Raw genomic sequence first — 27272 nt, forward strand, 5'->3', positions numbered from 1 at the left:
TTTCAGCAGCATAGCGACAATAAATCAGTAAGATGCAAAGTATCTATTTTGTTTGTTCATCTGAACAATACGATTTATCTTTCAATCTGAAAGATACAAATTAAAGGTGAATGCACTAAGATCTACTTGGCTACCGATCTATATGATGATGATATTGAACTTTATAATATTCATGTGTCAATCACTTCTTAGTGTCAAGGATTAAGGGAAGTAGGTGTGATGTGTTGAATTATAAATTCTAAAGTAAATACAACTGGTAAGTTTTAATTGAGATCATAAACCGAGCAATGTTAGATCATCATTGAAAACCTGGAAGCATTGGACAGCCGTTTCGTCGTAGAAGTGCTTATCCACAATCGTACACATGGAATTCAAAACTAAGACCTTCGGACTCGCGCGTAAACGCTTAATCTCTAGAACACTGAGCCGGCATCCAACGGTGTTAATGTCTAACTTCAACCAATCAACGATATTACCCGACCATCATCCACGTTTTCATTGGTTGTCTAACATTGATCGGTTCAATTAAAACTCAACAATCTCCATAACCCTATACTAACAACTGGTAAATGTATGTGTGTTTACATCGAGGTTGCTGAATTGGTGATTTAGTAGTTTATATCTTAACTCGGTAAAAATGATACAAAGTTGAGTACGTACAAGATTTCTGAGTCCATAATATTACTCTCTAATGATAACGTATTGTAGTTTTAAGATAAGTTGAGTTTGGTAGATAACCTGTTTTTTAACTAAAGATAAACTATGAAATACATTTGACAGTCATTATCACATAAACCTGTCCTCAGGTTCTATGAACATAGATCTCACTGGCCTTTCCTTGCCTTGCTGAGAACTGTTCAGTTTTCATCAGGACAACATACCTTGAAAATTAAAAGATTCAGTGTCTTAAGAGAAATATGTTTCTAAGTGAAACTCTTACCACATGCTATCTATGACATTTTTTGATTTCATCACTAATGTTTACGTAAAATATATCACAGAGCGTTCAACCTATTTCCTTTCTAGTTGTGTAGAATTTTAACTAGGATGTTGTCTGTAAAAAGTATTATCACTTACCTTCTATTCATCAACTAATAAGTAACAGAAAATGAAGTATATTTATGACCATCAGTTAATCAAAATAACAGTTTAGTATATATTACAATAAATTAAAAGGAATTGATGTTACAGTACAATTAGGGAATTTCATATAGTTAATTCTCTTGGTAAACAATTTGTAACGTATGAAATAACCGATATTGTGAAATTAGTTGAATCTCTTTTTATTGTATGCGTTCTTTTAATTTCCCACATACATACTAATATTGTGTTATAAATAAGATGTTTTAAAAATGTAGTTTTACGAAAAACAAAGATCAAGTAATACAGTTGGACCCAAGGTAGCATTAGTATCTGTGATGCACCTTTCGTCCTATTTAGGACTGGATGCGTTTGCATCCCACTGTTGATGTCTGTATTGCTACTAAAACTCGGTACCTTTTGTTTTAAACGCTAATAAGTTATCTAACTTCAATTTTAAATTGTAGACTAACGTAAACTTACTGAATAATACAAACAACAATAAGTATCAATAGGTTTGGAAACCTGTATATGATGCTCTTTGTCATTTGACTTGAAACATCTGATATCACTATCGTTTTTTTTGAATTTCCTATGATTCAGTTAAACATTCATTCTGTCTACGTACTATGTATAAAGTGTTAAAATGAATGTATTTTACTGTTGAATTCTATTTGCAGATGGCTACATTAATTGGTTTATTGAAAACTGCACGTCTTTTACGTTTAGTACGTGTTGTTCGTAAATTAGATCGTTATTCTGAATATGGTGCAGCTGTTCTCTTATTACTCATGGCTACATTTGTTTTAATTGCTCATTGGCTTGCATGTATTTGGTATGCTATTGGTAATGTTGAACGTCAACAATTCAATGTACGTATTGGTTGGCTTGATCAATTAGCTGAACAAATTAAACAACCATTTGGTAATCGATCAACACTTGGACCAAGTATTAAATCAAAATATATTACAGCATTATATTTTACTTTTTCAAGTTTAACTTCAGTTGGATTTGGTAATGTAAGCCCAAATACCAACTCGGAAAAAATATTCTCTGTATGTGTTATGTTAGTTGGATGTAAGTTTATTATTATTATTATTATTATTATTATTATTATTATTATTATTATTACCGGAAATCTTTTGTAATTCACATTAGTCACCTGAACAAACAATACTTACATTTATTCTTGATATATTTTATATGAATTCAGTGTGATTATCAAAAGATAAACAATTGTGTTTTACCTAACAAATTAGAATTTTTCTGAAAATCAAATCCATTTGATCATGCATTTGAATGTATGTTCCTTATATGTTTCATTCTATTAATTTAGAAATGTAAATCTTGAATTAGTTTGACTTAAACAAATAAGTGGTATAGTGTATAGTTACAGACCAAGTGATCAGTATTTATCTGTTACATTTTATTATATCATTATGTATATGAAGTGGTATCGGTTACATCAAGATTTGAATATACTACTGTACCAGTTTTTGCATACGAAATGATCCCAAAATCGATAAAATCACAATTAGAGGATGACTAAGTGAGAAAGTATATTTGAATGACAGAGAAAAAGTGATCCTTGTGCGCAAAGTTTTTGAGCTGGTTAGTTATCATTCATGGGAGAAGAGAAGCGATCAACAACTTATTGAAATGTGATCTGATGCAGATTCCTGCTTTAGTGGTTTCAACTGATGACGTATTCGGTAAAGCTAAAATAGTCGATATGAATGATAACTGCTTAAGAGCTACTAATTTTGGGGAATTATTAACCACTATATATCAGTTAATTAGCTCAGATGACTCAGTAAAACTCTTCCTAGTTAATAATAATAATAAGAGCTAGATGCTCGGTTATCTTTGTATTAGTGTTGCCAATATGAAAGGATTTGTTCAAGCAGATAATATGCTGTCAAGAACTGATTACGTTCATTTCTGAATGTCAATACTGATAAAATGGAAGATCTTAAAACTATTGGATTTTTTTTATTTATTTTCAAAATTCAATGATATATGGGACACTAAAAAATGTTACCACCATTCTAAAGGTAACGCACCAGTCACAATTTTCATGATTTTGTATTCAATCTTTCTTGGTGTTGTGGGCTTCAACGGCTCCTGAGTTTCATACTACAACAAAGTATCTGCCCTTTAGATTCTCATTCATACTGGTCAGTCCCCTATGAAAGCTATCGGAGAAGTCCTAAGTATCATACCACTTGAAAAGCGTTATTCCTTGTCCCTTTAGTAATACATTACGTCATCGTAGTAGAACTCATTTGTGGTCCCAAATTATGACTTAATATTCGAAGAAAGTCAATAAAGGACTCAAAATTCGAATTCTGTGGTGAATATTGGAAAAGTATGCTTCTTCACAATTTGAAAATCTCAGTGTGTGCTATTTTTCATCCTAAATAGTATTTCAAAATTCGATAAAAAATAAATATGAACTTGAATCTACAGATTTTTTCAAGTACCTCTGAAATACACCATTTACTCTGGATTTTTGTAAACATTTAATGACGTATACATGGTATTTAAATTTCGTATAACTTAGGCACAGTTAATTAACTCTATTAGTTTTAAAGTAATAGTACTGATTTCATTGGTCAGTGATTGTCATTCTAAATCACCTTACTTTTGAGAACTCTCTTCGCTAAATATGAATAGTTTATCTAACATACGGAAGATAGGACTCTGGCTTATCTGTTTGAAGATTTCTAGTGTTAATCATTATGTCAGTTTCATAGTGAGCAAAAATATGAAATATCAGGTGTGTTTTTCTTCAAGATTTTTTCTATATTACTTTGGTAATTATTAGTAAAATTAAATTCAAGGTAAGCCCAGACGTCTTGCTCATACTATTTTAACAAATGATCTCTATGTGTTATTTTCATCTCAGCTATTTATCTCAACTGTATCTCATGTAAATATAGTAACTTTTTAATTCTTCTTATTCATGCAGATCAAAACGATAACAAAATATGAGATCGAAATATCTTTAAAGAGTAAACTAATTAGAACAATGCTAGCGTAAACTCTGTCTGAACCATCTAGAAAACTTTACATCAAATCTCCACAGAATGTCTATTGAAGCTAATCAGAATTACCATTTCCAGCAGCGAATCTTTGAAACTAAGTTGATTTCACATTTAAAAGTGAACATTTTCAAAATGTTTGTTTTTTTATTGAGAATTCATTTAACGGATGGTTTGAAATACTTTTCTCTCTCAAGTACACTACGATAATACATTAATAAGAATAGTCACATTACATGAGATCCACGATTGGCGACCCAGGATAGAGAACTAGATAATTCTTTGTTCCACACAATTACAAGTCGTCATACTCAGTGAGTCCTGAGTAGAAATCAATGAGAGGAAAGGAAACCATGTATTTAATTGTCAGTAGGCCAAGTGACTGTTTGTCCACGCTCAGTAATCAATCATATTTTAGTTTCGTTACCACACATCAATAATTTATAAGGACAGGTTGTAGTTGTTTGTTTATATTTTACATGTTGATAACGGATTAACTATTTCTTATCCTTTCTATACTACATCATCTTCATTTCTCATTAATTATTCCCGTTGAGACATTAAAAAGACAATTTGAGCAAAACAAATATTCCCTTTCAATTAGTTCCTATTCAGGGCTCTATATTAATAAAGATGTTTTACAAATGAGTAGAAATCTTATACCAGTTAATGATGATGAGTCAATTGAACAATATAATAATAATCAGTTAGTTACAGAATGTTGTGTAACGACTAACTAATCGTTGGTAAAATAGATATATTAGTTTATAGGCCTTATTAAGAACTAACTGAAAAGAAGTGTTTCTTCGCTCAACTTGTTTTTTGAGTCTTATTTTATTATTTTCAATTATCACTGTTATTCCAAAAATACTTGCAATAAGGATCTTTATTGTGTACCATAGTAATCGATTATCATTTTATTTATACTTTTTATCATTATGAAAAACGTAGCTAAACTGATATTTAGCCACATTGAAAAATGTTGAATATCACTTTAATTGATACAATTAAGAAAATAAAGTATTTACAAATTAGACTGATGAGAAGATAGAATGATTAAAGAATAAAAAGAGAATTGGGAAGATTTTTCATGTTCACATTTAATTTTTGACATGTACATCCATTTTATGGAGTTTTTCTTTCAGTTTGTCTATTTTAAATCGATTTTCTATAAGATAGTGTGTAATAATCCTTTGTTTTCTAAACTTTGTTTCTGTAAATGAACTCTTAGGTTGATAGGTTCACGGAATTCCGCTCTAAATATTTTTCACTTTTTCATTCTAATGATGTTAAAAGTTGATGATTGTGTTTTTTGTTCCAATATTGAACAGTAGTTGTTTACTATAACATTTCATAGTTCCAGTCAAACTAACGTATATGTTAGATATTCGTCCTATGTAATTACGACAGAGCTTTTTAGAAGTAAATCAAAGGTTCAATTGTTCACAGTATGTAGAATTAAATCAGAGAATGTACATTTCACTATTAATCGATATAAGTAGTTTTTAACTACTTGTTTCTGTTGGATATACTCCATTTATATATTTGTATCATTGATACTGTTGATAGCAAGTAGACGTATTATTTTCTGAACTGTCCATATTGGTTTTCAGAAAAAAGATGGCTATTAGCAAACAAATTAGAGCATAATTTGCAAATCCAAACCCCATGTATTAACATTATTGTACAAATAATAGTATAAATTTCAGTAAAGTGAAATTATGCAGTATATAATTTAGAAAAAACGAACAAAAAAGAGAGAGATATAAGTTACGAAATAATGTTATAAACTCAAGATTAAGGGAAACATAGGCAACAAATACATCTGCACTTTTTGACATGGATATTAACTCGGACTATCGATCAATAATTTGATCAGCTCCAACTTTCTTTAGACTTACTTCTATGCTAGCAACCTTTAACACAACAGGATCATTGATGGCTTTGTATGCATAAATTATGTCTCCATCAATCAATGTTCTTACTTTCATCAACTGGTCTGCTATGTTTATCTACTAATCTTCATTAAACCTCATCAGTCCACCCGGTGGTCCTATCATACATGACAAATGCTTAGAATACATGTACGATCAAATGTTAATGTCTTTCATGTATCTCTCTTCAAAGTTCTCACTTTGTAAACTCAGATTATTATTAGGAAGCGGACTACTACCTTTCATACAATCTTTTTCATTCATGCACTTGAATAAAGAAAGGGAAAATATCGTTGCAGAATAACATGAATTGATTTATCTTGTGGATTCTCATCAGCTGCTTGCAACCTGAAACCAAAGTATTAATCACTGAAACGAAGCAACTGCACAAACTTTAAGTCGGAAACGTCTAGAATGAATTGGGTAATGTATGGAGATAAAATAATTTTAAGAGATGGTAATACGGAATAACTAAAATTGTTCGAACGTTCCCTTATTTCTAGGTTAGAAGAGCATGGTAAGAGTATTTTTTTAAAACTGGAGATGATGGTAAACCAGTTGATGAGGTTGTGAATCTTCATCGATTGAGATGGTTGGGCCGCATATTATGCATGCCCGACCACCTATTACCTCTGCGCGTAATGTTGTCTAGTGTTAGAGACCGATGGAAGAAAGTTAAGTACGGTCAAACCAAAATGTGGCATCAATCCTTGAAGTCATTGACTTCCGATCTGAGCCAGGTTGGAAAATGCAGATAACTTGGTCGGGGTCCACGCGACTATCGTAACCAGTGGTTGGGGACTGGGTGATATGGCTCAGAATCAGTCACACCGGCGTAGGTCTCCCCATTCTATGTCTTCCCTTAAATCGTCAGATTACTTTATATCTTTCTTTCTACAAACTAGTTCTTTCTTCCTTTATTATATCCTTATACACAATCTTTCTTTTATATATTACTACCATTGAAGTAACTTCACCTACGAATTTGGTATTCATCTTGTGGTGGCGTGTTAACTTGGACGGATGCATATAAGTGCCTGGTACTGCGTTGTAGATGACTGACGAACTTGAGATGGATTACTTAATAAAGACTAGTTATGTAAAGTTCAGAAGTAAGAATTAGGATTTTAGAAATTCTAGTTAAAGTTTATAGAAAAAAAGTCTTACTCAATAGTCATGGCTTCGCACTAAAGCTCCAAACATTTCCTCTCGAAGCTAGATAATACTGTGCACATAATAATACTGCGTGTGGGATCATCATGCATACTAGTGAGAAGTCCAATAATAACATGGAACGGCCATTCAGCGCTTCCGGGTTTTCAATGGTGATCGTGATTTCAATGAAATTCAAATATCTTCACAATTATACACTAAAACCTTATGAGGTCCTTTAAATATCTATATATCAGTTTATTTTTCATAATATATTTACATTTCTTTGTAAACGTTGTTAATTCACATCTGTTTTTGTTTTTTTTTTTAAATTTATCTTGATAGCTTTAATGTATGCTGGAATATTTGGACATGTAAGTGCTATTATTCAACGTTTATATAGTGGGACTGCTCGTTATCATGCTCAAATGGTACGTGTTAAAGAATTTATTCGTTTTCATCAAATACCAAATCCATTAAAACGACGTTTAGAAGAATTTTTTCAACATGCATGGTCATATACAAATGGTATTGATATGAATTTAGTATTACGAAGTTTTCCGGAATGTTTACAAGCTGATATATGCTTACATCTAAATCGAAATCTACTTAATACATGTTCACCATTTAAAAGTAAGTACTACTGGTTATGTTTGAGTATAATCATGTTACAGATTGGAATCATGAGTCAGTTGAAGCAAGACCACCATGGAAAACCTGGAAGCACTGGACGGCCGTTTCGTCCTAGTATGGGACTTCTCAGCAGTGCGCATCCACGAACCCGCACCTCGCGGGATTCGAACTCACGACCTAATTGCTTCGCGTGCGAGCACTTAACCATTAGACTACTGAGCCGGCATCCAACGGTGTTGATGTCAAACTTCAACCAATCCACGAAGTTGCGCCACCGCTTCAACTGACTCATGATTTCAATCTGTGAAAATTTCTAAAATCTCCACAACCCCTTTCTGATTATAATCATGTCAGTTTAATTATTTCAATTTCAAATATTAGTAATTAACAGTTTCCTTGGATAAATATTAATCACAAATCTCCATAATATGTAGATAGAAGTGTACAAATTAAAATTTCCTACTCATATCAATTACATTTTATTAAATTTCTTTTCTTTAAGAGGAATTGTTTCATATCCCTTTAACAATTATCATTAAATTCAGAAGTGATCTATTGAGTCACTGAATAATTAATTCATGTGCGTTTGTTAGAGCATAATAAGGTTATTTGAAATTTAATGCAACAGTTCTGATAAATAATTAGTTATCCAAGGATGGATTTAACAACATGTAAGAAATATATAGTTGTTAGGGTAAACAGAATAAATATGTCATCAACATTGAATTGATAGTTATAAATTATAATTAGAAAAACCAAAACAATTTTTTTGGATATCTGATGTAAACATAAGAGCAAAACATGAAAAAGCTAGGACTATAATAATGAGAAGAATTCAACAAACTATTTTTGACACACTTAATTTCCTAGGAGCTTCTTTAGTGTAAAGCAAGTTTAGATATACACTTCTTGAAATACTTGTCTAGACCATATAAATATTATCAAAATATGAAGTTATATCTGGATATTCTGAATCTACTTCATGGTGCAGAATAGGCTGTATAAACAACCTACGTTATTTCTTTGCTGAGCCATGTTTATCCTCTCAAAAGAATAATTTCGTTCATTAATACTTAAGTGAAACGTCTTTAACTCAAGTGTAAAACTTCTGTCGTTGAAAAATAACACTAGACTAATATATTTCATAATTTTCTGTTACCAAATTTTATGGTGAAAAATTAATCACTTTCATTTATTTATGTATTAAGATTCTTATGTAATCCAAAACTTATTCCTAAATCCTAATACAAACTTAATACTCTCTCAAAAGATGTATACTAAATTGGTTGTCTTAGTTACCATTATCGTTTATTTCTTTTCTGATCTTTGTACATAAATTGTATCAAAATAAAAGTCATATGTCCTTTAATGTATGATATGTTAGTGATTATTATGATAACTATTATTATCAGCTTAAAAACAATTGACTATAAATGTTCACAGTAGTTTGTTTTGTATTTTTTTGCAGCTATAGTCGTCTTAGATAAGTTAAATCCTTTAAAATATTCTTCTGAAGAAATAAATGAATGATAAACTCGAATTAATTTACCATAAACCATACACAACTGACTGTCATTAATAAACGGTCTAAACTTTCTGACGATAATCTCACTTCTTATTCCAAGAGCTTACACAGAATATATCAACAGTTATTAGATTATTTAAATCTTTAACTTAGAAAAATAGTTCATATCAGTTACTAATAAATATACTTTTTTGTTATATCCCAATGAGTCAAAAATTGTATTTCTGACTTTTCGTGACTTAATATAAGTCACTTCTTCAGAGTAACTTGAAAAATCAAAATATAACGAACATAAATGTAGATGGACTTGTATTTATTTCATTTCGGTTATTTGATTTAATCTGAAGAAGTGACTTACACTAAGTTACGAAACATCAAATATATAATTTTTTTATCCATTGGAATATAACAAAGAAATATATTTATTATTAACTTAATACTCAATTCATTTGATGAAACTATCAAATCCAACCTTAGCATTGATATATACAAGTTCATTTCAGATTTGATAGAAAATATTTAATATTCATGAAGAATCATTCCCTATTTGTTTATCATAAATTTAAGGAATCATTATTTCAATATTTAAATTGGGATCATTTTGTTCCATATAAAAAAAAATATCACCAAAGTTATGCATACATTGTATTTCAGTAGTAAAACTCAATACCACAGAAAAGAATAATCACTAACAGGAAAAGAATCCTTTTTTTAATGCAAAGTAAATTGAATAAATTGTGCCTAATATTATCTTTTATTATATTTATTCTTAGAATATTTTATTACTAATAACAACATAATGTTTCTAAGAAGAATATCTAAAGGGCTATCTTTATGGAAATCTATTAGAATTTATGATAAGGTTTTTAATATCATCAGTTCTTCGTTCCTGCTGATCTTTTCATTGATATGATGATCTGAATAAATGACGTATACATTTTACTTTTTATTCGTAGTTTAACAGTTTAATATAGAATCAAGTGACAGTCAAAGTTCTTCACAATCTTCTTGAAGTATTGATCTGAAATTTTATTAGTAAAATATTTTACTTTTGTACAGTATGACTTTTTAAAAAAAAGTCCTGAAATTTTATTACCTAAATGAATAATTTCAACAAATTCCTGGATTATTTATAATATCCTAATTAGTGACTAAATTCTCGAGAGATAATTCTCAGAGTTCTAGTATGAAGCTGTGGCCAGTGGAATTAGACTATATTGAATATGAAAAAAGTATAATTAATAACATTTAATGATCGTTACACAATATCACAAATTAAGCTGAAAATGTAAACAATTGAATGATTACCCAGTGATTAGATATCCCATAATTCTGATAAACTTTGTCTTCTTATTGCATTATCGAGATTTAATATAGGGACTAATTGTTTTTAATGTTTGAGTCGTTGATCCATACTTCTAATGATTTTCTTTCTAGGACGAAATGGATGTCTAATACTTCTTAGTTTTCAATAAATGTCTAAAAATCAGTCTGTGGTGTGATACTTTAAATTAGTATTTGGTTTTTAACATCCTAATGTTATCTAAATCCCCCATAAAATTTAGCACGGTTACTATTTTCTATACGTGATATTTCACTTAAATTGATATGAAAATGGATACAATGTTAACCAGAATTTTTAATCCAAATTAAAATTAAACAACAGTGTCAGTAACTAAAATACAAAACTGCGGATAAATTTTTACCGATTTTTTGTAAAAATGTTTTGCATAGTTTGAAAATATATCTCATCACAGACACTGAACTAATGCTTCATATAAGACATTATATTCTGCATTTAATCCCGTTTATTTTCATACGATGTAGTATATGCTACTTATGCTGACAAATATTAGTAGTATGTAACAACATCCAAAAGTAGAACGCCCTGCAGTAAAAGATTGAGAAGATCGAATTAAAGAGAATAGGAATGTAAACAGATAGTAATTGTAATAACTGGATTAAAAGAATCATCAAAAATGTAAAGGACAACTAAGGGAAGATATGCAAATAGTGTATTTAATGCATAGTTTTCACACTTTATAAAAACACTTTGTAATCTTGCATTAAGCAGTGAATTGGTGTTCTCCCTCCTGAGTTTTTCGTTCACTATGTGTATATGTATATAGTTCTGTCAGTTCAATGTATATTTTGTCTAAGCTATAATATTTTTTGAAAATTTATCATTCTATAGATTTACCTTTATTAACAAACATAGTTCATTAATATTTTTTATGTATTTTTCTTGTCTACATAACTTTTTCCTTCATAATTCAAAAAATATTTCTATATTGTATATTCCTTTTTTTTTTAAATTTTTTTTAAAGATGCAAGTCAAGGTTGTCTTCGAGCTCTTGCATTAAAATTAAAAACAACACATGTACCACCTGGTGATACACTTGTTCATAAAGGTGATGTGTTGAATTTTTTATGTTTTATTGCTCGTGGAAGTATTGAAATTATGATCGGTTGTGATATACTTGCTGTATTAGGACAAGGTGATGTATTTGGTGAGAATCCAACAGATTTTACTAGTATGGGTCAATCAAAATATAATGTGAGAGCATTAACTTATTGTGATTTGCATAGAATTCAACGTGATGATCTATTAGAAATTTTAGAAATGTATCCAGAATTTGCAAAACAATTTAAAAAAGAATTAGAAATAACTTTTGATTTACGTGATGTAAGTTATTTTATTCTCATGGTATACCAATTAAATAATCATTGTTTTAAATAATTTTTTGTGATGCATTGCATTCTATATCCTGAATGCTATAATTTCATTAGTTTTTCATTGTTGTTTTGTACAACATCATCATTCCCTACTTCTGGTAGAAGTAAGATTTTTCGAAAATTCTACTACAAGAGTGAAATTAGTTCCATCGTAATATTATCTGCATAAGTTTTGTTATATTTATGTTTCTTTGTATTCTCAATGACTTTTTACTTGATTGACCTCTTAACATATGATTGATTAACATTTATTGTATCCGACTAAAAACAAAAAATGTTGAAATGTTTATCGATTACAGATTGACCTGAAATTCATGGGTTTTTAGAAATTCTCTAAACTTCTAACAGTTTTCTCTATTCAGAACTCTAATATTTTTCTAACGATATTCATGCTCTTAGTTGCTGGTAGGCATTTAATACGTAGTGGAATTTCTTCAAGATAATTCCTATACTTCGCATACCACTTGTTTTGGAAATACGTTATTAGATAACTACTAACGGTGTAAAAATTTCAGAAAACAAAAGTACAGCTCACTACTGTACAAAACAGATCATAAAGCCACCAAACAGACGAAACGAATACAAACAGCAATACAGATGCTAATGAATGAAAAGGATTTAAGTAAACAAATGTGTAGACAAGCTAATGAATCGTTGAGCAACTTAAGTAACCAACATTTAAGCTTGTAATAAGAATATTTGCGTGGGCTATAACATGTGATCAAGCATACATGACCATAGAAATAAAGGAAAATAGTGTCGTGACAAGTAAACTATTAATGCTATAGATGATACTATCTATTAAATAAGTTAAATAGTGTTTGGTAAATTTAAACGTGTACAAACTAAAGTATGGATGAGTGTGCTATAAATTTCTCACTTATGCATAGGTAGGTCTACGACTAAATGTAAACAACTTTGCTTAATAACACTTTAATTTTATAAATATTAACTCATATAAGTTTCACTTTTTCTTAAGTTAACTTTTAATTCAGTCGAATTTCTCTTCATGGTCATCTGTTTAGTGTGTATACCTTGGTACATTGGTGTTGAAAATTCCAAAAATATCAGTGAAATAGTTTCTATTTTCTCAACACGGAAAATAATAAGGAATTTAAAATTGTAAATAAAATCAAGGCATTTTTACAATGAACCCATATTATTAACATAAATCTCGACAAGGCATAGGTTAATACTCTCAGTTCATATCCATACCCTTGTTTGAGAGTAAGCAATTCTACTTGTGCTAAAAGATCAAGTATATCTATGAATTTCATTTACACTAAATGATTCACCATTGATATGTATTAATTGTGTTTTAGACAGAAACTAAAAGTAGATTTAACTTTCAAAACTTCTACCAACGCATATAAGCTTTCTTTCCTCTTGAATTCATAACTATTGTAATTGTCATTTTTTAAACCTGAAATAGTGTGAATTACATATTAATCTATCAATATAAAGTGTTTGCATCCTATAATTCCATCAACAGTATAAATATGAGTAAGTATTTTGTGGCCCGTTGATCCGACTTCATTGTAGACCAATGTTTGAATATGCTATGAACACAAATCTTCAATTTAGCTCCGTATATTACCCGGACTAACCCCGTTTGAGTGACGTCAGGTGGTACATTGGCGATAACTGTGCCGGTAGTTAGTGCTAGCCAGAAACAGTTTGTGGGCTGCGCACAGTTGCAATAGACGGTCCCCGTTATTTCACATGCGACCAACAATTTCCCATCGACCACCTAAACGACTCTCTTCTGTGCCTAGACGCCAGACCTGAACATTCAAGTCTCTGGTTAGTACTACAATATCTGTCGAACGCGCCTTCTGGAGAAGAACAGATAACTGGTGGTAAAACTCATCATTGATCGCATCCGGGCTGCAATCTGTCAGTGCATAAGCGGAGATAACGAAAAAACATCGTTTCTCACACCGATTTCTTTTGACTTCGATATATATATATATATATATATATATATATATATATATATATATATATATATATATATATATATATATATATGATTAGTGTTTCCTATGTATACGTATAAATATCATATATTTGTTTTTACTAGTATTCGGATCCATGCATTCTTAATCCGGAATTAATCCAACCATCAGATAAACCCGTTAAATATTCCTCACCTAAACATATTAGCATATCACATCAAACCAATGCTGATGTTGGTGACAATAACAATGACGCTGATGATAATGGTGGTGTAAGTAATGACAATTCTGATTATGAAGAAGATTTTGACGAATGCTTTCAACTTCATGAAATAAATGGTAATAATTATATATATAATCAATAAAATGAACTCTTTAGAATTTTTCCTTGAACATGTTAACTTTTCACTCATTGTATGACATTTTTTTTGATGATAAGAAATAATTTCTTGGCAACCTTAAAAACTACATAATTGCATAAACAAGTGGTAAAATGAAGTCAGAGAATTGTATTTCAGTACTTCTTAATCCGTATTGCAAATTGTAGGATAAAATGTAATGTAACCGCGAAAACCAGTACGTGCAGCACGAAACTGAGACGTAAATGACACAAAGAAGGCAAAGATTATTGACAGACGAAGATTCAATGCACCTTCTAAAAATGGACGGCAGTTTATAAACCACTCATTTATAGATAGATTTTGATATCGTTTGATGACTAGTCAATGAATATCATATAAAAGTGTAATAGTGAGAAGAAATGAACTTTTCACTGAATCAACACAAAACGGTTGCTGGAAGTCAGTCATTCTCAACGTAAAACCTGAAACATATGTGCTTTGATCCAAGTTTCCATACGATAGCGAAATAAGATTTTCAAGATAAAATCAAGAGTAGTAGAAATAGGGACAATATAAATAATAGTAGGAATGATTAGGAATAGACAGTATAATTCAAGAATGAAGGATGGACTGCGGGAAGGAAAAAATATGAGATAATTCTAAAAATTAGGGTCTGAAGGTAAATGAAGAGTGGAATATGTTTGAGACCGATTTTGAGATATTTTATCCAATATCTCTAACCACTGTTTACGATAATCACCTGAACTGCAAGTAAGCAGTCTGCATCTACGAACATGCTCTAAACCAATAGACAGGGGTTTCAAACAGTTATCCCGCGTCTTTAGACCAATTTACCCCCACCTCAATCAGCTTATCGTGTTGAGGTAGACTGTGATCGATAAAATACTTAATACATCTCCTGACCATCTCAGTTGACGAAAACGTATCACCTTATCAACCAATCTTCCTCTTAACTTAATACCCTGCATCTAAATTCAAAGTTACTCACTCAACAGTCCCAACGTACGCGAGGAATTCTTCGAAGGCATCTGTGGCCAAACGCTATTAATTTACGTATATCTATTTCTAAAGGACTATGTCTCACAGCACAAAATTAAAAAAAGCGTACGGCTGCCCAGTAAACTCGTCCTTTGCTTAGGAGAAGCACAGGTCGACTGAACCGCGTGTGGTGTATTCAAGCAAAGACTGAATGAGTTCCCTTAATTCGTGGTGATTTGTCGTCTGACACCAACGCACCAGGGTAGATGAGACTTTTAAGATAAGTTAATTGATCTACATAATCAACCATTTCACTCGCTATCGTCAGTTGCAGTATTGACGTAGACCAGTCCTGAAACAAAATTTCGCATCAAGACGGAAGGAATCATATCTGAAATTCCCCTGCATTGTAACCCAAATTGACAAAAAGACTCCATTTTATTAGCATCTTAATGAAGTCAACAAGTAATTCTTTTAGTAGATGATCAGTTCCTATAATCCAGACAACGAAAGCATCATCTCTATGATAATGTGTGTGAGAAACTTAAATACAACTTGGGAAAGTGGACAACCCTGAAGATCTTCACTCGATATGATCAATCCTGATGACAGTTCTCCCTAACCTCTGGTTCGATCAGTGGTCTTCGAGTAGAGAGCCTGTACAAAGTTGATTTACTTCCTTGCTAACCTTTTCAATGACAAACAATACCATTGCACCTATCAATTACCAGAACTGGTTGTTAGAGGGTTTCTAATCTTCCTCATAAACTGAAATAATTAACAACCGAGACAAATCAATGTAAACTACCGTATATCTAAACAAGCAAACAGTCTATCTATTAAATGACTAAAAGTATTTAAATACATATTTTCGTCATCATAATGATATTTATGATATTTTAATAATGAGGCTGTTAACTTTTAAACACAAATGTATAATACACCGATAGCATAAATGAAATAACCAGAGTTAAAGTTATAAGAAAATATACGAGAAAATGTCTCATATAAACTTTATTGTATATAATTTATGTAGGCACAGAACTAGAAATAAGTTTAATAGCCCCTCTTTTTTGATAAAAGTTTTTTTTAAATATTTATTTCATTACATTTTAATGTTACCGGGATTTAAGCTCTTCATCTTTATGTGATATATATTCACCTGTTAGTTCTATTTAGAAAAACCGTTTTTAAATGTGATTTCGATCACAAAAATTCGACATTAGTTAAATGATCATTGATAACAAAAAGAAAACGACTTTTTTTTTTAAAAAAAAACCCTACTAATTCTAGTTTGAAACAATTTAACAATATGTACGAAAGAAGAAGTTGTAACCTTTGCTTGACTACAGAACAACTTATACATTAAATCGACTGATACGACGTCATTAAAGCATGCACATCAATGACGAGTCTTTAACATGTTTTTTTTTACCTCAGTCAATAAAACTCAATTCTTATCCAATAGCATGGAATGATAATTTACTCATTTCTAATTTGGTTGATCTAATAGATGAGTTAGTTTCTGACTAGATATTGAAGAATTTCAGCTTAATGTTAGACACTAATGAGAATTTAATTTTTGTTTTGTTTAAGTGAGGCTTTTTTTTACAAAGTGAAGTGAGAAAAACACTTTGTTTAGGGAAAATCCATGGAATATTTCAAGATATACGTAAATTGGTTTTCCTTTTTTCTTTTCTATTTCTCTAAATAGTAGAAATGATGAATTCAGTAAATAGAAAATTTTTCAACAGTAGGATCTATTTACAAATTGTACATTCGTAATATGAAACATATCTGGAAGGATAACTACCAAGAGGAATCGTATATTACAACTAAATAGTGTAGTGGTAATACTTATAATAGTCATGTCAATCAAATGATAATAAACAATAACACTTTATATCGTTTAGTTGACTGAACTGAACTAAGTTCCAACTAATGATGAACAGTTGAAATTTTCTCAAATCTTTGCAAAATCACCTAATTAACTAATTACTAGTTCCGTGTTTATTGACGAGATTAACATTGAAATTAACTTAGTAGTGTTTCGATTGGATAATCACCACTTGTGTTTAAACAAACAAATAGGAATTACATTACATAAAAACGGGATAATACACAATATTACACAACTGTTATCCATTGACTGTGGTGGATAACTGTCTTACATCCGACAGGCATTGAACTCGGGATTCACACTTGGAAAATTATACAATCTCAACGAATCCTCTGTACTAAAATTGGCCTAACAGTTAAGTTTGCTTTACTTAAGAATTTTCATTAAGTAATGATTCATCTTGACTGCTTATTTATTAACCTGATATTTTTTGTAGATATTCGTAACATACATAGTATGCCTTTTATTGATTGTTACTCAAATGATCAATCACCAATTGTTCGGACAAAGCCGTTAATTAACCCAAATATCTCATCAACTAAATCATTTGAACAAATTAATCGGTACAACAATATTTATACATGTGATCCTAATGTGTTTTCATTTACTAATGATAATAATAATGAACTGGACATAGCTGGTTTATCGTCAAGAAATAAAATAATGTACTATCCTATTCATGATAAACAATCAATAGTCGAAGATTCAGCTGATACTTCACAGCCATCATCTGCGATAACTCATCCGATTCATTCCTTAATTAATAATTCCAAGCCTTGTAAGTTATTGCTTTTTATTCTCGTATTTCTGGTTTTTTCTTCACTAATAATTAAACTGTTTTTTATGAAGTTGGGTTCAGTTTTAATGACAGTTTGGTAGCTGGCTCACTTTGATTATCCGATATGACGCTGTTGCTAGCTTCTGATGCAATCTACTGTCAAATAACGACTCCTGTAGTAGTGCTCAAAGATCCACAAATTTGAGTGCTGCATATAAGTATTTTATAAGGTCCACACTGAAATGATCTCTAGGTAAACATGTGTACATTAGCCAGTTTAAACTAATATTGTAAAAAACATTCTATAAATACTAAAATACGGAACAATCGAAGCTGTTTTTGTTTGATTTAATTAATACCATGATGATTATATTGCACTGTAAAACTTATCACTAAGGGGCTTATTATCAAATTGTCTAAAAATCTCCGGTTAACTATTGGATCATTTAGAAGTGTCTACAGCGTATACTTTATTTTGTAGTAAAAGAAGATATTGTCAAATACATAACCATTTTGTAGGTTAGTAGTAGTTTACGGACCCCTTCATCTTAGTAACTTCCAGTCTATTTCAATGAATTATTTCTGTTGTGGCTGTTGGCCGGTTAACTATCACGTGATTTACTCGCCAATCAAAATACGACTTATGCTATCTTAGCACTGTACCAAACCAATGACGTATTGACCTGCATGAGCAGCCTAGCGTCCTTATTGGTTTTTGCTCCTGCCTAGCTTTGCTTGTTGATCCCAGAACACCAATATCAGCTTCCACTATACGAATCACTTATGTCAAACATACCTGGTTCATATACAAGCCAACCGGACCACATCGTACCATAAAATAAAAAATAAAAATTGTACAGGATCAAGGCAAATAGTCACTGTGATTGTGGGAGACTGTAATTAATAAACTGGGCATAATTTAAGAATAGTAAATCGTATAATAAATATGTAGGTCAAAATAAACCTGATAATAAGAGGAATATAAATATGCATAATCTGGTTACTGAATATGTATATAATATTGGTCCATTAATCCTTCTCAGAATTTAATCTGCGCTACTATATAACAATTTCACTAATTTGATAAATTTTGAGCAAAATAAAATATAAGACGTCATTAACTTTACAGTTGATAATTTTTATCACGAATTGACAATTAAACTGGAGAATTTATTTGTCCTAGTTTAGGACTCCTCATCAGTATTTCATATAAAACTCAAGTACTTTTTAAGACATTACAGAAACAATAAATAGTAGTGCAATAAGTCATTTAGATTTACGAACATAGATAATTTGTAAAATATCATAAAGGTCATTTATTGTGTAACTCGTTTCTAGGTTTACGGTTGCAATAGGAATTTAGGTTCTTAACAGAATTGTTCACTAAATCAGCAAATTATTATTACAAATATAAAAATGATGATTTTTATAAAGATTTATTCAATTCAAACCTCGATTTTCATCACTATTCTATGAAATGACTTCATATTGTTCACATTATCATCATAAGCGAGTATAACCAAATAATCTTACAGCAAAAGAAGCATTCATATAGAATTGCCTTTGGTAATACAATAAGGTTGATTATTATTCAATCATAATAAATGATAATAATATTTATTTTCTTGATGGAGTTTTGTTTTCTGAGCTGGATAGTTTGGTCATGGAGCTTTCATCGTTCTTCTGAACGACATCAACACCACAAACTTCAGATAGCATAGAGTTATGGAGATTGTTGGGTTTCTAACTGAGATCATGAACCGATCAATGTTAGACCACCATTGAAAATCTGTAAGCATTGGAGGACCAATTCGTTCTAGTATGGGACTCCTCAGCAATGCTTATCCATGATCACTCACATGGGATTTATCTAATATATTCAATAAATAAATAATAATAATAATTAATAATATCGTTATCCAAGTATTTGATTATATAATATTCGATTATATTAACTTTTCATTAGTCTGCCCCTATTTTCAATAATAATTATTATTATACATGTAACCATTTTAAGTTCATGAGTATGAGGCTACTACCTATAGTGATCAAATAATTTCTAAGGTCATTTCTAACATAAATGAACAGTTATTAAAACATTTCATTGTTTATTATGAATTAAGATATGATCAACATTGACCATAAATGCAACTATAAAGAAAATTAATACTTATATTATTAAAATCAACAAACTATTTATTAAAAAGGGAATAGTACTGTTTTCCCAATAAATATTGTCATTATTGTTACTATTTATTTATTTCATGATTAATTTCATGGATTGCATACTACATAGTTTGTTAACTTTCTGTGAGTGTTTTTTTTTTTGTTTAATTTCAAAGAAACTACCTAACTAGTCGTGTATATTTTACCCTATGCTAGTCAAGTTACTTACGCCTGTTACTCCCAATGGAGTATAGGCCGCCGACCAGCATTCTTCAACCCACTCTGTTCTGTGCCTTCCTTTATGCTAATCAAGTTATTGACATATAATTCCCATTCAATGAAGAGATTTCTTTTTAACGAATTTATTATCAAGTTGTATAATTGTACGTATATAAAATTTTAAGTATGAATTTCGTGAGGACATATGAATAATGAATAAACAGATATTGTGAAAGATTATGATAGTAGGTTATATAGTGTAAATAATAAAAGCCATGTAAAAATTAATAAGTTAACAAGGGTTTTTCTTTTGTGAATGAAATAAGATAATTAAAACGTTTTCGTTACAATAATTTGAGGTATAAAAGGGGTTAAATGAAGTGAGGTGACATTAGAAACAATTATGAATAAAATCATGAGAATATAAAAAATAATTAAAGACAGAAGGATATCATCAAATACAAAATAAGATAATAACAATAATAGTGATAAAATAACATTTTATGATCATGAAATGAAAACGATAAAAGGTAACTCGTTTATACGTAAAGTTCCGGCTGTTTCATGGATGGAAAGAACTTCTACTGTTTTAAGAATTTAAATACCAAGAAATATTGGTAAATTTGAATCGATTATATAAATAACCTTTGGATCGGTGAACTAATTATAATCAATTAAATGCTCAAGAACAGAACTCACTGTTTTCCACTTACTCCTGTAGAAGCACACTGGTACATCTCGTAACCGACTTGAAATTAAGCACTGGTTACGGCCTATGTACTTTGCTTTACAAGAGCAGGTAAACCGGTAAATGCACATAGACGAGAAAGCTTATCTTTTAAGAATACAAAAATCAAAATTCTTACTAGTGAATACTAGTCGTATATATTCAGATATTTCACTGTTGAAACTGAACTGAACATTAAAGGTGCAATATGACAATAACTCTTTCAAGTGGTTATTCGGCAAGCCTACATCTATGTTGTTAGAATACACTCATAGATGTAGCATATAACGGTACGCTAGTGAACAGAGACCAAACACCAAGCTCTTCAAACTGGAGCGATTAACAGCTTTGATTTTATTCCATTTACTCGAATTATATAGCTTAAGAGAATTTAAGACATGCAGCTTCCCACTGGTTATTACAGCAACGTTTTTTTTACTCCAAATCGAGTTTCAAATAGTTTGTTCACATTTGAATATCAGACGTTTTCTGACAGTGATATATTTTCTTTAGCCCCAGTTGATTTAGTACTTCTGCCCTACAACCATTTTTAGACTAATCTGGTTGATAAGAGACACACTAAACAAGATGTTGATGATAAAAAGCAGATATAATTATGTATTTGTCAATCATAAGACAGTATGATTATTAAATGTATTCAATGGTTCGGATGAAATCTTTCTAACTACTGATTATCTTATTACTTGGTTGTTTAAACTAAAATTTTGAATTCGAAGCTTCAATATAATCGTTGGAAGTCAAGTGCTTATATCAGGACAACATGTAAACAAGAGATTTCGAATTTAATAGAAAAGCTAAAATAGGTATCAAATGATAAGATACGTGAGATCTAATATAAAAAATGAGTACATTCGCTAATATTGTAGTCGCTTTTAAATGATATCCATGAATCTAAAGAAGATTCGTTTAGATTTAACACATAATATCATATGAAAACTACAAGACTTGATCTTGAATTTACGTCATAAACTAGATACAAATATCTTTTGGTAGTGCATGTAAAAAACTGCTTTCAGATACACTATGGGATAAGGTTTGATAAAGACATATTACATCCAGTCAAGTAGGAAAATGAAACTACACCAGTAAGTTAAAGTACTGCTTTTCTTGTGTATCTCATAAGTAGTGGTGTAATAGGCAGTAAGTAGTAAAAGGCACTAGAGATTGTTTTCCAGTTCAGTAAGTTTATTATGATACTTTGTATTGGATTCTTATATTTTATATTCATAAAATTTGAAACATATGACTTATATTTTAAGTTCCACAGATAACATATGTTTAACATTGACTTTCTCAACTTTAGGTGAAGGATCAAATCCTGTTGAAAATCAAAGTTTGGGTAGAATTAGTTCATCCGATATCATTGTAAATTTGTTAACACGTCTTAGTTCAATGGAAAAGTAAGTTATCATATCTAAATATCTGAGCATTTTATTTCTCTTAAAATTATTTCTTTGTATCAGGTAACGGTTATTGTAATCACATAGTTACTTGTCTTTTATTTGGAGTCATCCACCTTCACTAACATTTATTTGTGCTTAAAAATCCAACAGTTAGAAAAACATTCTGATAACACAAGAACGCTTATTTACTATCATGATCAAGAGATTAGAGCTATAGGCAGGACACACTGAGAAATAGTTTGAGTAAAGTGCCAAACAGAGACAGTAAATCGGATGGCAAGATTGTAAACTAATGTCGATCAAGTTGGTTGGGATACATGTTATGCACACTTAGTTACTGATTACCACGACTCAATTCCCTAATTACTATAAGTTTAATTTAGAGAAGCTGATGGCGAGCAAATCAACAAATGATAACAGTTTATTAATTCATTGACTATTAAGCTGGGCCATAACAGTGAATACACGCTCCCTAATTGTGTTCCGTGCAATCATTGTAATTGATAGTTCGAGCACTAACGTCTCAAAAGCGGTCATGGTAGTGCGAATATATTCATTCTTCCATCCGTATTTTGAGCACAATACTTTTCTATACTTCTCATTCAATAATCACAAGCATAGATGACGGGACTTCTTACATTTTAAAACTGAATCTGAACAATTATTAGTAAGCAAAGTTGATCAACTAGATAGATAGATTTCATACATCACTGACTCGAAGAAGGTAGCTTGCATACAACTAAATAGTAACATGATTCTCTTTACATACATACTTATGATGGCTGGGACACGTGTTCCGTATGCTCAACCACCGACTGCCTCGACGTGCGATGTTCAGTGGTATAGGAGTAGGTTGGAAGAAAACTAGGGGCGGCCAGACCAAAACATGGCACAAGTACATAAAGTCACTGACGAATGGACTGAGTCATGTTGGTAGGTGTAGACTACCTGGTTGGGGACCGCAAGATGATCGCAACCGATGGTTAGAGACCCTGAATGACATGGCTCAAAATTGTCTGCAATGGCGCGGGCGCATCTACTCGTTGTGTTCTCCCAAATTCTAATCCTCTGAATTCTTCATGTCCCTTTTTTCCTCTTTCCAAATTTATTTCACTGGATTATACTCTTTAAATAACATCTCCAAACGCTAATCTTCCCGATTACTGCTTATACTCTTATTACCTCTACCACTACGGGATTTGAATCGACCACTGCATCTGTGCTAATGTGGTGTGGCAATTCAAACTGATGTACATACGTACGAAGTTCTACGTTTCGACTGACTGATTGACTGACATATATTTAATGGAAAATATGTCGAACATGAGATTTGACTTTGACTTATTTTCACAAATAAACCAGTCTTATCTGTATTTCTAATTATTATTCATCAGACGAAAGATTATCTTCTATCAATCATAGTGAAATTATAAGATTAGATTTTTTTATATTTATTTGAGTTATTTACTAATAATACTCATTGTATTATATTCTCTTCATATTTTTGTAATCTATATAGCAATTTGTTATCATTAGAAAAGAAATTGAACACTGAACTTAATCAACTATCTCAATTAATTGATATTTATTCATCTTGAATATAAAATAATCATTTAAATGATACATATAGAAAGAAATTTTCTTATCATTATTTCTATATCATAATATATTATGTAATAAGAATTTCTTTTTTCCCTTTTATTCAGCATTTCATATTGTGTATAATGTTTTTCTCATACTAGTAGTCATGTACAGTTTAACGAAAGTTTAATAATTCAAGGAAAACATAAATATTTATTCAGAAAAACAAATGCATGTTTTGCTCCTTTCATTGTTTTTTATAATAATAGTAATAATAATAATAATAATTATTATTATTATTATACATACATACATACATACATACATACATACATACATACATACATACATACATACATACATACATACTATACATACATTCATAAATATATGTTTACTCCAATTGTATACTTATTAACACCTATTACTGTATATAATTTTGTCTTACAAGGAATTTTGCTTATTTTTTTTCTTTATCTACATCAAGTTGACTTTTTCTAATCTTCAGTAGAACTGAGCAGATGAAAATATTTCCTTTGAAAAACAAACAAACAAACAATTTATACCTTTACCAGTATGATTTCTTATTGATATTGTTTACCTCTCTTCTAAAATATATTTATATACGTACATTGAATTAATGTAAAAGTATACTCACTTAAAGGAATTTACTTGTCAGTAAACTTTTTATGTTTCCTGTATGGTTCTGGTTTACCTTTTTCAAATTTCTTAATCTTTTTCCTATTAACCACACAATACTAATTTATATATTGTTTAATGGAGATTTTTAAATAATACAACAATTACAGTAGTAATCTGCGTTATTATCCCTATTTACCTTACATTGCATTTATGTCAGTCTATCTTTGCTTATTTTCATAATAAAGAGGAAAATGGTAGTTTTTTTTTATAAAATGGAATGTAATTATAGCTGTGAAAACATTTATTTTAACATCTTAATCAAATAGTATAATGTACACTTAATCTTCCCCTACAATATAGTATTTCATTATCTGTAACATGTATATAGTTCTTTCGGTTATGAATTTTTTAAGGTAATTTTTGTGATGCAGTTTCTTAGAACTGATACTGATACACATTCTTCCTATACACAAAACCGGCTACTTAAGATAAAATAGTAGGTGCAAGAAAGTTCATTTGGACTTAACCAATTCAAGAAAAAACTGTATATGTCTCATCCCTTGACCAATCACACGCATTTATGATTTTCCCCATTTCTGATTGACTCTTTATATCAATAACTAGACTTATACATGTAGTAAATTATGCTGTGTAAAATCTGAATATACAACTGCAAAATTGCAGAACCAGAGTGGCGTATTCTTCATCTACGAATAGCAGTTCCCCCAAGATTGGTCAAGACAGCCTATAAAACACAAATTGCTCACCCTGACAATAACATCGTGGGTCTTATTGCAGTGAAATCCAGTGACCGAATACTCTGTACTCTATTAAAGTTTTTAAATATATTGCAATAAATGAGTTCCTAAAATGCTAGGTTTGAAGCTATCAGGAGTTCACTTAATCGGCGAACGAGAACAAGACTCGATGAACAAAGACCAGTAAGCTAGCTATTGATGCGTCCCAGCCCCGCTCACTAGAGGGAGAAGTTCAAGCTTGGAATGGGAAGTATATTCAGCGAAACAGCCGGAAACGAGCGATAACAACAACACAATTCAAAACGTATACATACAGTGCAAAACCGTCCTTGTGGGATACCAAATAGCACACTAAGAGACGCAACGGAACAATAGCATTTAAGATATTTTCCAGTGGGAAATACGGCGGCCTGCTTAAGCATCTGGGCTACCTGTTCCTGCCATCCAGATATTTCAACAAGTTATCTATTTTTATTTGTTTTAATATATCATTATGTTTATTAATCGCACAACCTATTCTGCTGCGTTTCTGAAAAGTGTACAACCTTTCGTTGTCAAAGTTACAAAAAACTCAATTAGAGCCAATGTGGTTGCTGGCAATATACAGCGAAAAGAATGCACATTATTCAGATGTTCATTTAGTGAACTGCTAACATCTAACTGGAGATAACTCAATATTTATCTTCAGGACCGACCAAGAAGAAAGAAACGGAAACTTGTTGAAATACTTTACGCTGAGAATTCTATATTGTACCAAAAATATAATATTGAATAAAGCTGATAATAATAATAATGACATGAAGGTGAGAAGAAAGCCTTTGGCGCGAAAACAAAGAAATTCGAATTTTCTAAATAAAATTACAAAATTAGGTCCTTCTCTGAGTTCTGGGGATCTAACGTCCCCAACATAAAAGCACAAAATATATATTTGCATTTCAATCTAATTTGGATTCTTTCGTCGTTGATTTTTTGGTAGGAATGTGATGTTTTGGTTGACTACTTACATACTGTGGGGGATTATTTCGATATGGCCATTATGACATAAGTCAGTACAGAACAGATGAGATGCAGGTACATCCAGCTGTCGAGTCTCAAACAAGACAAATGTGCATCCTAGACCCCACTGCTAGCTACATTCCATCTGTTCTAAATCTTGTTTTCAGCACTAAAGAAATGATTATCTTATGAATCTTTTTGGCTTAGTAAACTAATCTTTCTAATTTTTGTTTCAAGTCAATTCTCGACGTGTGAAATACAAAGTTCTCAATCGAGTATACTTAAAAGCATTGACTTATGGGGGATAAGTCATGTTTTGACAGATTAATTTTACAGCTTATAATGATGATATCTGTAATAAGCCTAGATATTCTTTTCGCCTGATGTACGTCATCACATTATTGTATATCAATAATATGCAGTTCACCCATAGGATCTTCAAATAGTTTAAATGGTATTGTATTCATTGTGTCATTGTTGAACATATTAAAAACAAATTACTGAATATATATATTTGTTGATAATAGGAATTAACATCACAACATCGTCTTATGCACCACGAAAAAAACTACAACAACCTTTAGTCCTATAACCTAATTTGACAACGACCACAGCATTAGTCTCTAACTGTTAATGTACACATTAAATGACTATATATATATATAAGAAACAATTACTA

The 27272-nt window shown here is 30.7% G+C and overlaps 1 protein-coding gene across 1 annotated transcript in view; it reads left to right on the forward strand.

Annotated features, from left to right (window-relative positions):
• Positions 1–27242, forward strand: part of KCNH7_2 (Potassium voltage-gated channel sub H member 7) — a 41478-nt gene extending 14236 nt beyond the window's left edge. Inside the window, exons 8-14 of the mRNA XM_051212242.1 lie at positions 1761–2157; positions 7556–7843; positions 11696–12054; positions 14188–14401; positions 17739–18080; positions 22517–22613; positions 24136–27242. Coding sequence (XP_051072398.1) covers positions 1761–2157; positions 7556–7843; positions 11696–12054; positions 14188–14401; positions 17739–18080; positions 22517–22613; positions 24136–24214 — 1776 coding nt within the window. The 3' untranslated portion in view covers positions 24215–27242. The remainder of the gene's footprint in view (positions 1–1760; positions 2158–7555; positions 7844–11695; positions 12055–14187; positions 14402–17738; positions 18081–22516; positions 22614–24135) is intronic.
• The last annotated feature ends 30 nt before the right edge of the window (positions 27243–27272 follow it).

This window comes from Schistosoma haematobium, chromosome ZW (genome assembly GCF_000699445.3).
Source record: "Schistosoma haematobium chromosome ZW, whole genome shotgun sequence".
NCBI classification, from domain to species: domain Eukaryota; kingdom Metazoa; phylum Platyhelminthes; class Trematoda; order Strigeidida; family Schistosomatidae; genus Schistosoma; species Schistosoma haematobium.